The 21,889-nt window shown below is 40.1% G+C and overlaps 1 protein-coding gene across 1 annotated transcript in view; it reads left to right on the forward strand.

Moving 5' to 3' along the window:
- Nucleotides 1-15,543: 15,543 nt before the first annotated feature.
- The window catches only part of TRUB1 (TruB pseudouridine synthase family member 1), a 43,199-nt gene continuing 36,853 nt past the window's right edge, over nucleotides 15,544-21,889 (forward strand). The window contains exon 1 of the mRNA XM_082719190.1: nucleotides 15,544-15,933. Coding sequence (XP_082575316.1) covers nucleotides 15,648-15,933 — 286 coding nt within the window. The 5' untranslated portion in view covers nucleotides 15,544-15,647. The remainder of the gene's footprint in view (nucleotides 15,934-21,889) is intronic.

Raw genomic sequence — 21,889 nt, forward strand, 5'->3', positions numbered from 1 at the left:
TAAGTATGTACTACTCAGAATCGTTGTCAATCTGTGTTTTATAAAACATAGAATAAATGTGGCAGACATCTATCCAAAGTCATTCTCTTCACCACCTAGACTACTTTCTTTCTTCCTTGGTAGCTGAACCCTGGTTTTGTTCAAGTATTTACTTTCTCACATACTCCGGCCCAGGAGGGAATCACTGATTCATTACTATAAACCAGTTGTTATAATTCCATTACTCTTGCTAATGATTGGTGTAAGCATGGGCATGTGGTACCCAGTTAGTCAGCTGGGAGTTTCTTCCCTGAAGAGACACAGATGAGAACTTGCCCTTCCCAGGGTTTGGATGTTGTAATGTGAAGACACAATGCAGCCATTTTTTGGCTACAGAGAAGGACATTGTTGATATATTTCTGAATGGCATAACAGAAAGTTGGAAGGTGCCCAGACCTTGATAACATCCCTGAGCTCCTGAAATAACCCTGAACCACCCTAAATTTTTAGGATAAAAATTTACTATTTAAACTCCTTGTTGGTAAGTGTTTTGTTATTTGCATTTTGACTGTTGAATGACATAAGAGACTTTGCTGTGGTCTCTTATGTGCTAGCTGTCAATACAATATGTTACCCATTGTTTCCTATTAACAGAACCATGATTGTATTCTTAGTAGCAGCTGACCACATTTCCCAGCTTCCCTTGAAGCTAGGGCTCAACTGAGATGTAAACAAATGGATGGGTGTGCCTTCCAGGATTGCTTCCTAACAGGCACTAACTCAGTCCAGATGCTCTTTCTTTTCCCTTTTCTCTTTCCTCCTTTTTCTTTCTTTCTTTTTTTTTTTTTAAGATTTTATTTATTTATTTGACAGAGAGAAATCACAAGTGGGCAGAGAGGCAGAGAGAGAGAGAGAGGAGGAAGCAGGCTCCCTGCTGAGCAGAGAGAGCCCGATGCGGGACTCGATCCCAGGACCCCGAGATCATGACCTGAGCCGAAGGCAGCGGCTTAACCCACTGAGCCACCCAGGCGCCCCTCCTCCTTTTTCTTGCCAGAAATTTGGATGTAAAGGGTGGTTCTCTAATAGCCAAATTGACTCTGGTTAGACTTTAAGGATAAAAGACGCGTACAAGCGACGGTAGAGAAGGAAGAAAGAAGGAGCTGTGGTCTCTGATTGACCATGAAAATGCCCTCCCAGCACGGGACTATCTACCTCTGGACTTTTTCTTGTTTAAAGCCATTCTTATTTGGGATGACTAATATATGCAACCAAAACCAATCCTGACTGTTGCAGCTATTGAACAGAATTAGAAGTGATATTTTTTGGAAGAAATTAAGAGAGAAGGGGGCCTGGATGGTTCAGTGGATTAAGCCACTGCCTTTGGCTCAGGTCATGACCTCAGGGTCCTGGGATCAGCCCTGCATCAGGCTCTCTGCTCAGCAGGAAGTCTGCTTCCCACCCACTCCTGCCCCCCTCCTGCCCCCTCCCCACCCCCTCCTGCCCCCGCCCACCTGTAGACTCTGCCTACAGGTGATCTCTCTCTGTCAAATAAATAAATAAAATCTTAAAAAAAAAAAAAAAAGAAAAGAAATTAAGAGAGAAGCAGAGGTCTTCTTTCTTAGAAGACAGATTTTTTTCAGACTCAAAAATTGCCAATGAGTAATTTTGAAAGATCAAAGAGCCTCTCAAATTGTAGTTAATAATTCTATTATATATTTTTTACACAATTATCCTCAAAAATATTTTCTTTTGAAGCTGATTGAGAAAGCAAGAAATAGAGACCATTAGAATGCTTGTTACTCTATTTCTGTGAATGCCCAGAAAAGAGTCCAAAGCTGTGTCACCAAATTCATTCAGGCTGCACATTTTTATTGAGTACATAAAATAAGAGAGGCACTTTGTTAGGCACCGTGTGTGTGTGTGTGTGTGTGTGTGTGTGTGTGTGTATGAGAGGGAGAGAGAGAGAGAGGACAGAGAAAGATAGAATCAGATGTAGACCATACATTTACAGTTTTTGTTTTCTTTCTTACATCCTTTTCATGTTTCCTGTAAAAAACATTTGCTTTTTTAGTCAGAAAAAAAAACCTGTAAAATATTTTATTGTTAAAAAAAAAAATGTAGTTGTTATAAGCAAGGGATTTGGAGCCAAAGTCCTCCACCCATTATGTCCTGGGAATTCTCAGCTTTCTGCATTTCTCTTCCGTGACTGCTTAGAATTCTTTAGTTGGTCAGAGTGGCTTCAGTTGCAGGTTTTGAACCTATTAAAATGCAGATTGAGTGGAACATCGTAATTCTTCATGAGGAATACTCATGGTCTTTTAAGAGGTAAATAGTCTTATTCCCTTCCTAGCAACGCTGATTCACTCTCTGGAGTAGAACCAAAGCAGGTGAGTTTTTCCTCCCCGTGTGGAGGAACCATTGCTTTAGATTGGGATCAGTTATTTGAGCCTTTGTATAAATGGGGATCCAAAGACGAGTCTGCTAGGGAATGAGGGGACATACAAGGGCAGCAGCACCTAACACAGAAGGGACAACGGGCAGTCAGCGTGGGAGAGAAGCACAGAAGCCTCCAACTTCACCCTTCTCCCAGGACCTTGCACTAAGAGTACAAAGAAACAAAATGTATGAAAACATACCCTATAAGTGTTCAACTTATTGAGACAATGAAACAGGGGCACCCTTGTCTTAGAGAGATAGAAGGCAATGAGGAGAAAGAGAAATCGTTTGGATCTTCAGATACACAGCACAAAATCAACTTGAATGTGTCTCTGTTCTGAAGGCTTAAATCAGGACCAGAGTTCAGGAGAGGGTCACTGGAGACAAATCCAGAGGGTGTTATCCGGGTGTCTCCAGATATCATTAAAAACGGGGATATGGTGTTAAACAGAGGACACTGCTTCCTTAGGCGATATAAGGGACCCAGCTGGGGATCATCACAGCTTTAACACAGAGCCAAAGTCTGCTCCCGGGTTTGCATAAATGACTGTCACTATGAATGGCATATACACATGCCAGGATGGGTCCTAATCTCCATCTTTGTTTATCACCTACAAAGGAAGATACGTGTAGGAATCATTTTTCTCCCTCATATCTTGCCAGAACAAAAGAAGATCCATCATCGACCCTAAATAGCCGGTTGTTTATCCTGGTAATTTTTTGAAAGCTCTTAAAGCTCTCTGCATTCCATGGTGTTACAGTAATTTCTTCCTCAATTCTTAATTAGAGTATTACTACTTGAAAAATGAACGTATTTTTATTGCACGTAGAATGATAATAAATCTTATAAATTTAAAACCAGGAATCAAAGACCCACTGAATTAGGAGGAAATCAAAGGGCTATAAAATGTATCTCATCATTTTCCCCTGGGCGATCTGATTCTTCCTGTGTCAGCCTCTGCCTGCTTTCTTGTCCTGGTGGGCTGAAGGAGGCGGATATTGAAGATGAGGTATCACGTTCTATATTCCTAATTATACAGATGGAATTTTGATGTTTACAAATGTTTAATGCATCGACGGAGAACAGATCTTAAAAAAAAAAACAACAAGATTTTATTCATCTCAGAGACTGGGAGATGGGGAGAGAGAGCAGGAGGGAGGGGCAGAGGGGAAAGACTCTTAAGCAGAGTCTGCGCTGAGCACAGACCCCAACGTGGGGCTCCAACCCATGACCCCTGAGATCACGACCCGAGCTGAAGCCAAGAGTCAGACACTTAAACTGTGCCACCCAGGCACCCTGAAAAGACTTTTGTGAAAGTCTTCATTTGTTTATCAGCTTCTAGGACTTATCCTCTTGGATTTAATCAGAAAGGTTTATCCAGGTAAAGAATTGTTTTAAAAATCAAAATTAAAGGCAACTAAAGAACTTCTTAAGCTAAACATGATGTAAATCAGAATCTCTTGTAGGAATGAAGATGAATTCTTTGGTGCCTGGGTAAGTTTATCTAATTTCCTTTACCTATCCCTGGAAATAAAAGAGAATCACTTCAGAGAAAAGAGGCCACCATCAATTCTATCCAGGAAAGTAAATACCATATTAGGTATTTTTACAGCATAGAGCATTGTAGTATTGCTGATAGATGAATATTTCATATTAGCTTCAGGAAAAACTAAAATCCTGCAAGTACCAAGTTAAGTACTTAAAACAATCACAGAAACGCTTTCTTTGTTAAACGCAAGAAAAAAAGACATTGTGTTACATACTTCCAGGGAATACTGGAAATGGTGATTCGTTCTTTGGAGGAATAAAATGCAGTTTCTCCAAAGACACTTTTTCCCCCACAAAAGAGGAGTGAAGAACAGGCTGTAGTCTTAAAATAAATCATCAAACACTAATACCCAGTTACAGGTTTTATTACTGTAATCACAAAAGGCCAAAGACTAATATCATTTCCTATAACAGCTGCGGCCAGTTAACAACCATTTAGCAAAGACCACGTTCCAAGAACACACACCAAAATAATTGACGTCATCTGCCAAAAGAAATAGTACTCTGCAGTCTCCATCAGCAATCCTGAACCGTGGCAGTTATAAATAACCTCACTTAGCCCACACGGCAGCTTGCGTCTGAGAAGCGAGCTCTGCTCCCCTGGATCGACCTTCAGAATAATGATACCCAGCCTCAATGACACATTAGAAACCACTGACACACTTTCTTTGTATTTGTTCACCCCAAACTGCCAAGCCTGGCTCTTCCTGAAGCTGCGGATAATTTCTAGTTTTCAAGATGATATCAGGTTAGGTCTTCTTTTTCCCCCCACCCCCACCAAGTACGTAGGTGTGTTCCTAAGTCACTCTACCTCGTGTTCTGCGTGCCTAGCGCAATGCTGGGTACATGGGTCAGTGACACTGCAGATTAGTCAAAGTGGGTGTCCGATGCCAAATGATAGGGACCCTACTTTGAATCCTCATTGGCTCCAAACCAAGGCATTTATGTCTCATCCATTCCGGTTTCTGCAAGTTATAATGAAACAGCTTCAGAAACTCACGAAAGGGAGAGAAACCTTGATCTTCCCCCGCTGGCTGTACCCTTCTCGGTTGCTTTCTTTTTTCTTCCCTTCCTTCTTTCTTTAATACTGATCTCCTCTTCCCCTTCCTTCCCGTGGATGCCTGTAAACATTTCTTGGAGGGTGTTGAGCTAGTTACTGAGGCATCTACTGATGAGGGAGCAGGAGGCTGGCTGAGGATGGAGAAGGGGCTGATGCCTTGCACCCCCTCTCCATCCACTCCCCTTGGTAATATGTGTGACATTCCACAGGCACCCTGACTGCCTTAAAAGAAGAATGTTGCTTTTATGCAGATCAAACTGGAGTACTCAGAGAAACTATGGATAAACTCAGAGAAAGACTTGCTCAAAGAAAAAGGGATTTTCAGTCCCAGCAGGGATGGTTCGAAAACTGGTTCAACAGATCGCCTTGGCTTACTACTTTGTTGTCATCCATAACGGGCCCTCTCATCATTCTGTTATTAATTCTAACTTTTGGTCCTTGTGTCTTAAACAGGTTAGTACAATTCATTAAAGATCGCCTGTCTGTTGTTCAGACTATGGTCTTGACTCAGCAATACCAACTACTTAAACAAGTAGAGTCCCAAAAGGACTCAGTTGAAGAAGAAAACAAATGGATATAAGATTATATCCAATATGAAGAAATGTGGTGTTTTTTTGCCCACAACCTGCTCAGAGGAGCTCCAAGTTTGGTGAGCTACGATTCGTAACAATGAGAGCTCCATCTGTTGTACGTGGACATCATTCCCACTGTGTTTTATGCATGGTGGTATTCAATCTTTGCAGCGATCTTGAGAGGAGGTCATTTGACCACCCCGTTTTACAGATAGGAAAAAGAGCTCAGAGTGGTTAATTAACTCGTCAAAGTTCGCACAGCTACGAAATGACCAATTTGGGATTGACAGACATTGAAGATACCTTTATGGAGTACAATTTGCATACTATGTTGATTGGGAGTTTTTTTCTTTTTCCTACCTTGGTGAAGTATTTCAGGGAACAATACAAGATTATAAGATTATCCTGCGGCTCTTCTGTGGGCAGAATATAGACATATACTTTGGTACTGGGAAGAGACATCCTGGACAATTTATGTACCCAGGAATCAGAATTGGCTTATTCATGACTTCTAAGGAAAGTCATGCATTTAAGGAGTTGGTTATTACAACTGGTGATAAAATGCTGCTGCTGGCAGAAAATGTTATTTTATGAAAGCTTTTAGAAGAAATCTTTCCCCACACCCTGAATGATAATATATTTATGTTTTCAATTGCATGTGTCACTTCCTTATTTTCAGAGCTCTGTCCTGGCCATGAAAACATCTTCTGCTTATAGTGATACCTTAACTGAAGTTGATAGCGTTGATTTCCTGCTGGCTGGTGACGCGCATGAATCCTTCACGGAAAAATCTGAGCTATGGCGTTGTTACATGTCTTCCCTGTCCCCAGAGACCAGCGGTGAGCGCACAGGATTGCTCTTTTATCTGTGACCAAGGAAGCTAACAGGATGACTCAGAGGCCAGGGGAAAACATGCTCTAGGGATTTCTTCTCTCAGACCGCTAAAATGGGAGGAAGATTAATGGCAGGCAGAGTCACACTGCGGATTATAATTCTCCCCAGGCAGGTTACAAAGGTGTACTGACAAAGGTGCTCTACGAGGTAGGGGAGATGAGGAAAGGAAAAGTCTTAGAGCTGCTTTCAAAGCCATTTATCAGAAAAGGAAGTATCTCTTAACAAAATGACACCATATCTAAAAATTCTTACCTGGCATCCTTGTTATATGCCACAGTGTCAACTAAATATGCCTTCATAGTCACATAGTCATCAAAAAAAAAAAAGAATTTATGCACTGGATATATGAAAACATTAGATACATATGTTTAATAAAATTAGCCAGCCTGTTTTAAACACTGAAATGAAGGAAGGCTAGAATTTCATAGGTGGCTGTGCACATCTATTTGACGAATTACATAGACTGGCAGCTTTATGAATCTTCTAAGTACCCTGGCTTTCGATAAAATATGGAATATTTATTGTATAATATAGATAGCAGGATTTTAATATTATTCCAAAAACTTTACATGAGCAGGAGAGGGAGATGTTCCCCTGGAGTAGTTTTATTACCAAAGATAAATTTGTTGGGTATGATGGGGTTCAGGATATGCTACCCCCAAATATGGCATGTTGGCCCCTTGAGTTTCTTAAGCTGAAGGAATTTGAGAAAATGGCAGGTGCAGGAAGGTCGCTCTGACCTTCTCCTACTCGGTCTCCTTTCCTGAAACTGGAGATGAATCTCCCATGTGGAAAGTGCCCTCCCTGAACCAAGAGGAAGGAAGACATTCTTGTCACCAGAGACAGGGAATTTGGGGCTGAGAAATCTGTACAAACAAACCTTCTTAAATGAACTCTTATCTTTCTAGCTATTTCTTCATTATTTACTACCTCTAGCCCAAATCCCTTTGTCTTGTCAATCTTTCACAAATTTATTGTTTCTTCATCTAAAAGGTGTAAAAGCTTCTTGTTCTGGCCATTTCTTCAGACATTTCTTCTTTTGTGACGATCCGTCTGTGCACATAAAAATTCAGTACACTGTGTAAGCTTTTTTCCTGTTACTTTGTGAGTTTAATTTTCAGATCCAGCCAGCAGCCCTAAGAGGATCAAGGAAAACCTTTTCCTCCCCTACAGGAGGGATATAACCTTTAGCAGGATAAGCTAAACTAAGTCAATTCAACCATTGGCAAGGTGTCACGGGCAGTTCACAAACGAGATATGAACTAGGCTCCCATGTTACAGCTTAAGAAACAGATCAAAGCCCCGCAACATTAAGTATGATCTTAACTGTACTAAGAGGGAATTGCTTTCTTTCCTTTCAGAAATTTTGTAAAGGAGAAGTAAATTTTATTTTGGAGGAGAATGACTAGGGTGTTCATGGTTAATTAGTGTTTGTTCAAAGTACGGTGGTAGAAGAGGGGAAAAAAAAGGAAAAAAGAACATTTATTGTTGATAGGAGATGTGGATGCAGGTCAGAACTTATTCTTAAGGTTTCTACAATAAAGTTTATAGAGTAATGAAGGTATAATATATAATATGCAATTCAATGTGAAATAGTAAAAACTAATTTTAGAATGTCAGACTCAAGCTTCACTTGTTCTGAAATGTTTCTCCATCCCTACGACTAACCACAAGAATCAAGAAATTTTTGGAACCAGAGCATATCTGCATAATCGAGAAAGTAGGCAGATAGGCACTAGGCTCCAAAAATGAGAGCATGTTTTTATTTTCTAACTTAGCCTAAACATTCAGATATTTTTTTAAAAATTGTGGAATATATACCAAATCACAGATTAGGAGGAATGTATACAACCGTTCTCCAGGGCCCCCCCACCCCTCCGTCCAAAAATTGGTTGTACATTAAAAAACTTGTAAAATATTTAAAAGGAAGATCATGATTTTCTAAATTCAATTAAGTAGTGATAGGAGACATTGAAGCCCCTTTGGGAGTTTTCAGATAACAAATGACAGTAGGGTAAATTCCTCTTCTCTGCTAGCTTCTAAGCATAGTCCAGGCTAAATAAGGGGCTCTTCATTCAACCTGTTAATGGGAAACATCAATCACCTTTGAGTCCAGCCTTAAAATGGTCCAGCCTTAAAATGGTCCTCAAGTAGAGACCATTATTAAATGTTTAAAGAAAACTGAAGTCAAAGAATGACATTTCCCCAGCTTATGATAGCATAGATTAATCAATGAAGACAATTTGTACATGATCTTTGGAATGTGAATATGGAATGGTTTTAAGTGTTCCAAATCCTCAGAGCCTACCTAAAAACTGATACTGATGATACTTTCTCCAAGCTGTTCATCAATGACCTCATTTGCAGCAGTGGTCACTATGAATGTTATTTTACATGCCTGTCACAGTACAAATGTATGCTAAACATTTGTTGTACAAACGAATGAACAAATGAAAGTTCGGCAACATAAAAACAATCAGATCTACTGTGTTACTTTGGCAGCAATAAAGATCACATTTGACAAATCCAAGAGTAGCTTATTCTACTGTGTTTGTAATTTACCAACTATACACAATCACATGTATTTTGTTTACATTAGACTATAAATATTTATTAATATCATTTGATACAAATTCAATATTTATAATTGTATATATTGGTTTAGTTTGAGAATGTACCTTAATAACATTGTATACATTGTAAGGAATCAATTACGTCTTTTGAATGAATGTTCTGAGAGCTCAGGAGTAATTACAGGGATCTTTTTATGGACCTAAAAAGCAAGAAAATGCCAAATACTTTTACTTTATACATTGTAAAATATTTCTATCATCTCCAGTCTTTCTGTATCATTTTCCCTCTCTTCCACCTCTTTGCCCTTAAAATTCTTCACATGTGTTTAATCTAAACTGCTGTATTGGGGGAAGAGAGGGCTTGTGGCTTCTCTCTGTGTATTACTGTGAAAATGTGCTTTTTTGATAGAGAGGTTCTGTGAGCCAGCTAATGCGTTGGCAGGTGAACTAGCTTTTACTGCCAAATGAGTCAGCTGAGATGGGAACATTAATTTATTTGAATGGACATGAATTGACAATGCCATAAAGAGGTATTGGTATAGCTTAATGGAACAAACTGTCAGGAAAATGTAGGTTGGGTACAATATGATTGGCAAGCATCAAGAATGTTTCCATGTTCACAAATATCTCCCTTTCCTAATCTGGACTGTTGTCTCTTGGATTCCTCCATTGAATTGCAAATACTCCTGGAGGAATGACACCTTCTGCTATCATCAGGTGTTAATATTAGATTAAAATTGCTAATATTCAGAAGTTTTGACCTACATAAGTAGTACTTTGATTTGATTCAAAATCATACCTTCTTAGGGATAGTTTATGAGATCACCTTGTTATGGAACTAAGAAGAGAGAGGATAAGAAATTTCTGAGACAGGGAAAGATTTAGAGTATGAAGTATTGCCTTCATTGTTGAGTTGGCTGTGTTATCAGGACCCATGACACCCTCCTCATTCTAGACATAATGATTCCATTATTGCTTCCAAGATCTATGGCTATTTTATATTCATGTAAATTTTATAGTGTACTCATGTAAGGCTCGATGTAGACTGAAATCCCCCAAACTTGTTCATTCAGGTTGATTCTAAACCATGTTTTCTAGGACTTGGCCCTAAAAATTGGTTTTTAGGATCTAGAATTTAATGTTCATCTCTGTAAAAATAATTGCAATTCAACTTAGTTCTCTAGTTTCTACAATCTGGTTGTTGGTTACTGAATACTGTTTATGGACTTTGGAGTCAGGCAAAACTGGATTTTACTTGTTGTAACTTTGACAAGCTGCTTACTCATTTTGGGCTTTAACTGACTCATCTTTGTATGCCACTCATATTCCTCAGAGTCATTAGATTAGTTACATGTGCATTAGATGAATTGTGCTAATTATGCACATTCCAAAGAAAAGACTAGTCGTTGACTGGTTCCCAGGAGAGAACCTCTCACTCCTTATCATATCTTGCCTGAAAAGAATGTTTTAGGATGCCTGAGATTTTGGGTTACACTGTATCAGGTGGGCAATATAGTTTATGCGAACAAGATGACTTAGGGCAAATGTTTGTTCTTGCATGCCTGAGGTCCTGGACCACATGTTAATTTGTTTTCTGGAAGCTGGAGACTGAACGGCTAAGATCAGTGATGCACATCCTGTATGCCTATGTGACAGATCACCAACCCAAACCTTGGATGCCAAGGCAAGGGAGAGCTTTTCTGACCGACAACACTACACACATGTTGTCACATTTTATGACTTGGAGAAGTAAGTACTGTCCTTGTAATCCCACTAGGAGATGATAACCGGAAGCTTGTGCCTGGTTTCTCTTGGTGCCTCCATCCTAAATGCCTTTTACTTTTGTTGATTTGGATCCATATCCTTTCACTGTAATAAATGGTGACCATAAGTATTATAGCTTTCTTGAATTCTTTAGACAGTCCATTCTGAAGTTGGTTTTAGGGGCCCCCACACATCTGTTTATGCTTTGCTAGCAATATATCCTGGGTCAAGGATATATTTTAATTTCATTTTCTTAAATTAAAATTAATTTCATTTAATTTCATTTTCTCACCAGTAAATGGGGATGATAATAATTATAGTAGCTACCTTGTCATGAAGTTTTGGGACCCAGCCTATACTTTATTTTCTCCACAAGCATTACTTGAGAGTTACTATAGAAATTCCAGGAAAATGTAAAGTGCCAGCACATAACATATATATTTTTTCAACAAAGTTCTCTTAAGCAGTCTCTTTTGCAAGTTCTCATATCTTCTCTCTCCCCTGGTCCCAAGATACCATTTCTGGATTAGGAGATCCAACCTCAACTAGTGCAGAAATGTCTTTTTCCAAACTCAGGAGAATGGGCCTCATTCTCCTCTTATCAGTGGCTATGCCCATTTTCATCCCCAAATCATCTCCTTGATGGAGAAGTCAGGCAAAATAGGTGCTTTGCTTGAGCTTTTTCACCTGATTGGCCTCAAGCAGTAAACTGATCTTTCTTGGTCATCTTTAAAAGTTCAGTTTTGTTTTCTTTTAATGTCTCTGGAATTTTTTCTTTTTTTTCCTATCCCCAAATCTTTTAGACTTTAACTTTTCCTTCCTATATGTTTGTGATATTATCTATGCCTCCTTTAAAGTTTTTTTGGCTTAATTAAAAATTTTACATTATTGCCACTATTTTTCCTTAATTATGAAACTTATGATCAAAATTAAAACATTAAAAATATTTATACCTTAGAAAATAAAACTCTTTTAAAGAAGTCTAACTCTCAAGAAACCACAGATGTGTTCCCTTTAAATAACCTGGTTCACAGCAGAAGTTCTTATGTAACCACTGGCTTCTTTAATTACCTTCCCTATGAGGATAACTCTATTAGGATAATTTGAAATGGCAGGGGCAGAAGATTTTTTTGGTGGGGGAGAGTTTTTTAGCTCTCTCAAATTTCATGTAAGGAAACATGCCCATCTGTTCTCTGAACTTTAAAAAAATATATATGCCTTTCTCAAGGTCATGGTAGAGATTTGAGAATCTCCAGCATTTTCTTCTTCATTATCAGGAACACCCTTTTGTGTTCCAGTTTTAAAATGAGGGTCTTACATTATATGGTTTAGATGTTCACATCAAGCATTATTTTCTTTCTTTTTTTTTTTTTTAAAGCATTATTTTCTTTTTAAATTAAATTAATTTATTTGAGAGAGAGAGAGAGAACATGCATGAGTGTGAGGCAGAGGGAGAAGGAGAAGCTGACTCCCCGCTGAGCAGGGGGTCCAGACCAGGGCTGCATTCCAGGACCTTAGATCATGACCTGAGCTGAAGGTTGAAGCTTAACCGACTGAGCCACCCAGGTGCCCCCCAAGCACTATTTTCTGTACTTCTACTGTCTATAGGAAGTTGTACATATGAGCAACAGTTGGAGAAGACTTTATAAAGATCAGTTTTCCCAGGCATATATGCCTATGGCAAGGAACAAAGAAGTGCCCCAAGAATGCCTCCGTTGTGAAAACTGTGACAGGTTTGGCATCAAACCCAAGAGGATTATCAATTTTTAGGTCTCATTAATTAACAATCCTGCAGGCGACTGGGTAGCTGAGGGCGCAGCAAGGAAGCTGGTCTAGAAAGTTGGCGTTTCTTTTATATAGCATGAAGTGATCATATTCTCTCTTTGCACCAGTTCCGTACACACACAGAAATGGAAACAAAAGCATTGAGGCTGCACTTGGAAGATACCTCATTATTTTATGTATTCAGCACTCTGCTTTTCTGGAAACTGTCACTAATTGCCCTGTATTTACATGGTTTCTGCTGGAGTGGCCATGTTTATTGATTCAGTTATTCAACAACTATTTATTGGGGGCTATGCGTGACACTCTTCCAGGCCCTGGAGACATAGCCATGAATAAGATATACAAGAAATTTCTTATGGAGCTTGCATTCTGATGGGGGAGAAATTAAACATTAAATGAACTAAGTAAATATTTGGTATGTCACACAAAACGTGCTATGGAGAAAAATCAAGCAAGAAAGTGAAAAAAGATGAAGGGACAAAGTGAGAGAAACCCTATGTTCCGTAGGTGGCCAAGACGGACTTCATCCAGGTTATTTTTGGAGTTAGATCAAAACAGGAGGGTTTAAACTGTGGAATGAGGAGTAGGGGGAAAAAAAAAGCCTGTTAGAAGCAAAAGAGAAGCACGAAGACGCAAGAGAGTAGCAGAAAAAGAGAATGTGGGTGGAGAGAGAGAGCCTGAAAGAGAACTTCTCAGGTTCTGCATATCATTCCAGTGTATGTCTGATAAATCCTTTTATAAAAATCCTTCTTCCATTTTAAACTGGATCAGTTTCTGTCACTCCCAACCAAAGAATCCTAACTCATACACATATTGAGTAAGATAACTTGTAAATTCAAGGCTTGCTCTATGTGGGAGATGTTGGTTACCTCAGAAAATTGGAGCTCGGTGCTTCTGATGCCAAGAGTACAGATTTGGTAGCACAGTAGAATTAATTTTGCTGTTCCCTAGCATTCCAGAAATAAAATGTGCAAGAAATATCCATTTTTCTGGAGCTTTTTCAAATTTTTATTTATATCTAGTTAGTTGATGTATATGGTAAAATCGGTGGCAGGTGTAGGATTTAGTAATTTTTCACTTCCGTAAGATACCCAGGGCTCTTCTGTTTTTCTTTTAATTGAATTAACTCTGACTCTGCAGTGGCACTGTGGAAAACTCAAATTGGAAGCATTATATTTCACCACTATTTTTGTTTTCCCACTGCTCCCTCCATCCTGGAGTCACAAAATAATTAGGGAAGCTTACTGATGTCTAGATCCCTGGGGAAAGGCTCTCTAATCTCCAAGTTGCTATTGTTCAACCCTGCTTTAAACTTTCTCTTAAAGTCCCTGGCTCTCTGCTTCTCACCAAGAGGAGAGCACAGAAATCTGTACTGAGGCTAAAGGATGCTCTCCTTCACAGGGTGCACTCCTCCCTTCTGAAGTTGTGTCACCTTCCTGGAAAATGAAAAATCTTGAAGCAGGCTCCAGTATCCACTCAGGTAACCATGGGACCTGCAAATCATTCACTTTCTCTCTTTATTCTCAAAATAATTCTATTCTCTTCTGGCCTCCCACACACTCCCATACACAATATTTTCATTTAGCTTAGACTTTTAGAATAGACCATAAGAGTTCGTGACTTCCACTTCCAATTCAGCTTCCCACCTTGCAAAAACTCCCCGAAGATTTTTTTTTGGTCTTTCTCATTATGCTATAATATACATAACATAAAATTTTCCATTTTAACCATTTTTAAGTGTATGTTTTTGTGGCATTAAGTACATTTACATTGTTGTGTACCCTAAAGATTTAACAAGAATCTGGCAATCTGACTGAAATGGGGAAGGATGAAAATATAGAAATAAATTCTATATTTGAAACATTGCTCATTTGAAACATCATGTATTTGTTGAATAAATGGGGCAAGTTCCATAATTCATAATTTTGAGCAGCAGAAAGCCATCAGCAGTACAGCAGGTTTTAAAGTGCAAGAGGATGATGAGGAGAAAGCTTGGCTGTAAGGAAACTTGGGGAAACAATGAAGACAAACTTTACCTATCTCACTCATAACATCATTTAATATATCTGAAGCGAAGTAAAATGAAGACTTTTTCTCCACTATGCCTTGTGCCAGGATCAGAACAATGTTCCCGAGTGTTGATGGGGGCATAAATAACTTCCACAGAGAAAGTCTCAAATCAAAAGTAAAGTTTATTATGAATTGCAATAATGCTTTTTGTTATCTAAGCAATGGTTTACTAAGGGATGCAATCCACATAAGAGTTAGTATTAAAAAAAATTTTTAAGTATTAAAAATCTTAAACTTATTGAGAATTACAGTGGGGGTCGTAGGGCGTGGGGTGGACAGGAATGAATTCAAAATACGCTCAAGTGATTTACATTGGCTTGGCCTACAAGTTTCTTTTGGGAATTTGAAGAACTTGTATCCATTCATTCATTCTGAAATATTTAGTTAAGCGCCTACTATGTGTGAGGCCCTGGGATACAGCAGTGAACAGGTAGTTTCCTGTATTTAAAGAGCCTACATTTAGGTGTACTGGAATTCTGAGTCGTGCATCCAAGGGCACGATAAATCGAATGATGCAGTGAGCCGAGGAACCACGATTCTTCAAAAACCTCAGCAAAATCGGTATTTAAAATTTTCTATTTTTGGAAGCTGGATCCTCTTAGTTCCGGAAAGGGGGCGGTGTGGGCAGGTGGGATGTAAAGAGATTGCCCGTCCAATATATACACAGATTTCGTGTTTGGGTTCAGCAGTTTAGGACTGGAATTCCAAATTACAACTGCGGTACAGAACTATCCCGACCTAAGAAGCAGACAGGATTACAGAAGAAACACTAATTTATATCAGAGCCCCCAGAAGGTAGAGCCATCTCAGCCTACAGCAGAAGGCCATGAACTACAACTCCCAAACGCCCTTGCTACCGCCAGCCCGACTTCGAAGTATGGGAAAGATGGAGGAACGCCGGGCGCTCTCCTGTTGCGTCATTAGAGTGCGACTCCAGACACAAAACAGGTCTGGGCTACAAAAGTATGGCAGCTGCTGAGGCGGCGGTGGTATCGTCGTCGTCTTTGGAAACAGACAGAGCCCTGGTCCCTGAAACGGCAGGAACAGGCGCAGCAACGGCCGCCACCCCACCAGCGACGGCTGCAGCTGCGGCCGTTGCAGCCGCTGCCAGAACCGGATCCGAAGCCAGGGTCTCTAAGGCCGCTTTGGCTACTAAGCTGCTGTCCCTGAGCGGCGTGTTCGCCGTGCACAAGCCCAAAGGGCCCACTTCAGCCGAGCTGCTGAATCGGCTGAAGGAGAAGCTGCTAGCAGGTACTGCAGCCCGGGTGGGGACCAGGCTGAGGCGGTCGCCGCGAGAGCGGAAGCCGCAGAGAGCCAATAGGCTTTTTTTTGCGCGCCCGTGGCTCGAGAAGTCAGAGGAGGGGAAAGGGAGGATGACCACTGAATTAGCTCTGGACAGAAATCTGGGGCATCTCCGGCTTGGACTTGCCCTGACGTGAACTCCTGTAGCCTAGTTGACAGTTATCGTCTCCAGGGAAGAACAAAACACAAAACCCCCACACTTAACACGAATAAACCCCTTCCCTTGGGCAGACAGACTAATATTCTGTAATTTACAGACTTTTGTTTGGCTCCCGTTGATAAACCCCTCCTAAAGGACGCACTGGCTCTCTACCCCCAACGTTGAAGTCTTAAAAATAGTTTGGAGATGCAGATATTACTTAATTAACCAAGACTTGAATGCCGTGGTTTTCACAGAGTGAGCATAGGAATTATTTAGAGTCCCTTGTACAAATACAGATTCCGGATCTCTGCCCTCCCAGAGATTGTGATTTTGAGGTTCTGAGGTCTTTTTTAGGAAACCATTTTTAAAAATCTTTTTTTTTTTTTTTAAAGATTTTATTTATTTATCAGAGAGAGAGAGGGGGAGAGAGCGAGCACAGGCAGACAGAGAGGCAGGCAGAGGCAGAGGGAGAAGCAGGCTCCCTGCTGAGCAAGGAGCCCGACATGGGATCCCAGAACACTGGGATCATGACCTGAGCCGAAGGCAGCTGCTTAACCAACTGAGCCACCCAGGCGTCCCTAGGAAACCATTTTTAAACTATTCATCCAGGTGGTTCTGGTGTAAGTGGCCTTTGCACGACATTTTGAGGAACACTAAGTATAATTGAAGAGCATTCTTTTTTGTTTCTTCATGTACACGGGGAGCATATTAGAAGAGCCTTGGAGGATATCTCAGTTCATCCGACCAGTAGATTATTTCCGACAGTGACAGCAAGGAACCTTAGATTTATTGGACACCTACAATAAGCCAGATGTAGTTTATAGAGAAGGAAAGATGAAAAATCCTGTCTTTTCTCTTAACTGAGCTCAGAGCATAGACATTTCTGCAGACTTTGAGGATAAAACTATTTAGCTGTGTATTCAGGGCTCTCCTGAATTTGACCCTGGCCTGTCTTTCTATTAAAAATACAGTACAGGAACTTTTCTCCTCCCCCTCCACCTTCTTCTTTTGAAGATTTATTTAGTTTAGAGGGAGAGAGAGTGCACAGGCAGGGTGAAGAGGCAGAAGGAGAGGGAGAGACTCTCAAGCAGACTACTCCATGGAGCATGGAGCCCAAAGAGGGGGGCTTGATTATATAACCCTGAGATCATGACCTGAGTCCAAATCAGGAGTTAGTTGCTTAACTGACTGAGCCACCCAGGCGCTGCAGGAACTTTCTTTCCTTTTTTTTTTTTTCTTTTAAGATTTTATTTATTTATTTAACAGACAGAGATCAGAAGTAGGCAGAGAGGCAGGCAGAGAGAGAGGAGGAAGCAGGCTGGAGCCTGCTAAGCAGAGAGCCTGATGTGGGGCTCAATCCCAGGACCCTGAGATCATGACCTGAGCCGAAGGCAGAGGCTTTAGCCCACTGAGCCACCCAGGCGCCCCAGGAACTTTCTTTTTAACATTGTTTAGTGTGTCTTGGCAAACTTCATTATACTTTTTTTAAATGCAAAAACAAATTATTCTGGCGGGAATTTGTTAATTAAAATTGACACAATATGGATTCAAATGTTTAATGGCATTAATGTTTAATACGTACACTCTTTAGATGTTTAATCCTAGTGTTATATCTACTCATTCTGTTTTTATACTTCCCTTATACTTTGTTACCTGTAAGAATGGGTCATATAGGGATGTTGAAGGAAGGAATTGCATTAAGAACAAGCGATGTGGTGTCGTTTGTGTGTAGTTGTTTCCTATACACAATTTCTTTCATTGGGCCTGATTTATTAGCTGAACTATGATTTTTTTGATTCGCAAGGTAATGATTACCATTCTTCCTCTCAGACAGGTTTCTGATGGAATCAAAGCCATATCCTGGCCTTCTGGTTAATCTGCCTCCAAGAGTCTAAGAGCTGAAGTTTCTTGTTGAAACTTGGTTAAAACATTGTTTCAAGGCTGTTGCTAGGCGATCTTCTAGAAGCCCCTTGCTCAGATGTAGATATTCTCATTACTCCATTTCTGTATTGCTTTGATTGGTCTAATTCTATATTTGTGTTAGCTAGACCAGGCTATCTGGGAGGGTTCTAAAAGATACGAATTTCAAGGCAGCACGTTCTGTTGCTGGCCAGGTTTGACATCCACTGATTCAGGCCACCGTTAATGGCCATAGCCTCTATTAACACTTCTGGCCGTTCCCTGTATTGATCCATGTTATACTGAAATCCTTGCTCTTTGTCTTCTATCTGAATCCTTCAAGGCCCCAAACATCAGAATTTTATAGCTAAAAAAGACCTTAAGAGATATTCTTCCATCAATGTTACCAATAGGATGAACCAAATTCCAATATAGTAGACGGGTGTGTCTTTGAACTTGAAAGAGTAAATTTGGACACAAAGGAAAGAAACAGGTTTGTGGGCCTTCGTAGTCTAAGGAGTGTCAGGTTGAAAAATACAGAGAGTTCTCCGGAAGTTTCCTATAAATTTATAGGTGAGAGGCCCGTAATGAATTACATAAAGTGAAAGGTGAAAGGTTTGAAGCTTGAGCCTGTTCTTATGGGTTGATGTTAAAGCAGGCTCTTCCACGCCCAGTGATGTAATCAGAGAGTGCTGTGAGGACTGTGTTCCAGACAGATGGTGTTCTGTAATTATGCAGTCAGGCCAGGCAACCCAGCACATCATTTTGGACATCTATTCTGGCTTCTCCATTATTGCTCTGCTTTCCTTCTCTTCTTTTCTCTGTCCTCTCTTTTCGTTTCTATTGCTCTATTTTTTTATCTTCATCATGTCAGTGGTTATAAGGGAAGTTTGATGGGTTTGGGAGATGTAGATCAATACAGCTGTTCTTTCCTTTTTCATTTGAAGTTCAGTAGCCAATGTTTGGTCTATATTGATATATATATGTAACAATAATAATGATAGTAATAATAATAACTTATTGTCAGAGTGCCACGTAGTTTCCAAAGCACTTTCAGATAACATTATTTCAATTTATCTTTGTAATAGGAAGATGAGATGGCCCAGGTTGACATTTTCTTTTTTTAAATCTAAATGCTTCAGAGTTTGAGATAATTTAACTGGTACCTACTTCCCACATAACCCCCCCCCACCTTTTTAAAATTACCATATAATTTATTATTTGTTTCAGGGGTACAGGTCTATGATTCATCGGTCTTACACAATTCACAGTGCTCACCATAGCACATACTCTCCACAATGTCCATCACCCAGCCAACCCCTTCCTCTGCCTCCACTCTAGCAACCCTCAGTTTGTTTCCGGAGATTAAGAGTCTCTTATGGTTTGTTTCCCTCTCTGGTTTCATATTGTTTGATTTTTTCCTCTCTTCCCCTATGATCCTCTGCCTTGTTTCTCAAACTCCACACATCAGTGAGATCATATGATAATTGTCTTTCTCTGATTGACTTATTTCGCTTAGCATAAACCCTCTAGTTCTATTCATGTCATTGCAGATGGCAAGATTTCATTTTTGATGGCTACATAATATTCGTGTGTGTGTGTGTGTGTGTGTGTGTGTGTGTGTGTGTAGGTATATATATACCACATCTTCTTTATCCATTCATTTGTTGATGGACATCTAGGCTCTTTCCATAGTTTGGCTATTGTGGACATTGCTGCTATAAACATTGGGGTGCACGTGCCCTTCGGATCACTACATTTGTATCTTTGGGATAAATACCCAGTAGTGCAAATGCTAGGTCATACGGTAGCTCTATTTTCAACTTTTGAGGAACCTCCATGCTGTTTTTCAGAGTGGCTGCACCAGCTTGCGTTCCCACCAGCTGTGTAGGAGGGCTTGTCTTTCTCCACATCCTTCCCAACATCTGTCTGTCATTTCCTGACTTGTTAATTTTAGCCATCCTGACTGGTGTGAGTTGATATCTCACTGTGGTATTGATTTGTATTTCCCTGATGCCATGTGATGTTGAGCACTTTTTCATGTGCCTGTTAGCTGTTTGGATGTCTTTGCAGAAATGTCTGTTCATTTCTTGATTGGATTATTTGTTCTTTGGGTGTTGAGTTTGATCAGTTCTTTAGAGATTTTAGATACTAGCCCCTTGTCTGATATGTCATTTGCAAATGCCTTTTCGCATTCTTTCGGTTTTATTTTGGTTTTGTTGACTGTTTCCTTTGCTGTGCAAAAGCTATTTTTAAAAAAATTTTAAATTTTTTTATAAGCATATAATGTATTTTCTACCCAGGGGTACAGGTCTGTGAATCACCAGGTTTACACATTTCACAGCACTCACCATAGCACATACCCTCCCCAATGTCCATAACACTACCACCCTTCCCCCAGCAACCCTCAGCCTGTTTTGTGAGATTGAGTCTTTTATGGTTTGTCTCCCTCCCGATCCCATCTTTCATTTTTTTATTTTCCTACCCCCCAAACTTCCACGTTGCATCTCCACTTCCTCATATCAGGGAGATCATATGATAGTTGTCTTTCTCCGATTGACTTATTTCGCTAAGCACAATACCCTCTAGTTCTATCCACATCGTCACAAATGGCAAGATTTCATTTCTTTTGATGGCTGCGTAGTATTCCATTGTATATATATATATATATATATATATATATACAACCACATCTTCTTTATCCATTCATCTGTTGATGGACATTTAGGTTCTTTCCATAGTTTGGCTATTGTGGACATTGCTGCTATAAACATTTGGGTGCATGTGCCCCTTCGGAGCACCATGTTTGTATCTTTAGGGTGTATACCCAGTAGTGCAATCACTGAGTCATAGGGTAGATCTATTTTGAGCTTTTTGAGGAACCTCCATGTTGTTTTCCAGAGTGGTTGTATCAGCTTGCATTCCCACCAACAGTGTAGGAGCGTTCCCCTTTCTGCGCATCCTTGCCAGCATCTGTCATTTCCTGACTTGTTAATTTTAGCCATTCTGACAGGTGTGAGGTGGTATCTCATTGTGGTTTTGATTTGTATTTCCCTGATGCGTAGTGATGTGGAGCATTTTTTCATGTGTCTGTTGGCCATCTGGATGTCTTCGTTGCAGAAATGTCTGTTCATGTCCTTTGCCCATTTCTTGATTGGATTATTTGTTCTGTGGGTGTTGAGTTTGCTAAGCTCTTTATAGATTTTGGATACTAGCCCTTTATCTGATATGTCGTTTGCAAATATCTTCTCCCATTCTGTGAGTTGTCTTTTGGTTTTGTTAACTTTCTTTTGCTGTGCAAAAGCTTTTGACCTTGATGAAGTCCCAGTAGTTCATTTTTGCCCTTGCTTCCCTTGCCTTTGGCGATGTTCCTAGGAAGATGTTGCTGAGGCTGAGCTCAAAGAGGTTGCTGCCTCTGTTCTCCTCAAGGATTTTGATGGATTCCTTTCTCACATTGAGGTCCTTCATCCATTTTGAGTCTGTTTTCATGTGTGTTGTAAGGAAATGGTCCAATTTCATTTTTTTTCATGTGGCTGTCCAATTTTCCCAGCACCATTTGTTGAAGAGGCTGTCTTTTTTCCATTGGACATTCCTTCCTGCTTTGTTGAAGATTGGTTGACCATAGAGTTGAGGGTGTATTTCTGGGCTCTCTATTCCATTCCATTGATCTATCTATGTGTCTGTTTTTGTGCCAGTACCATACTGTCTTGATGATGACAGCTTTGTAGTAGTGTTTGAAGTCTGGAATTGTGATGCCTCCAGCTTTGCTTTTCTTTTTCAACATTCCTCTGACTATTCGGGGTCTTTTCTGGTTCCATACAAATTTTAGGATTATTTGTTCCATTTCTGTGAAAAAGTTGATGG

Source organism: Mustela nivalis (assembly GCF_964662115.1).
Source record: "Mustela nivalis genome assembly, chromosome: 2".
NCBI lineage: Eukaryota > Metazoa > Chordata > Mammalia > Carnivora > Mustelidae > Mustela > Mustela nivalis.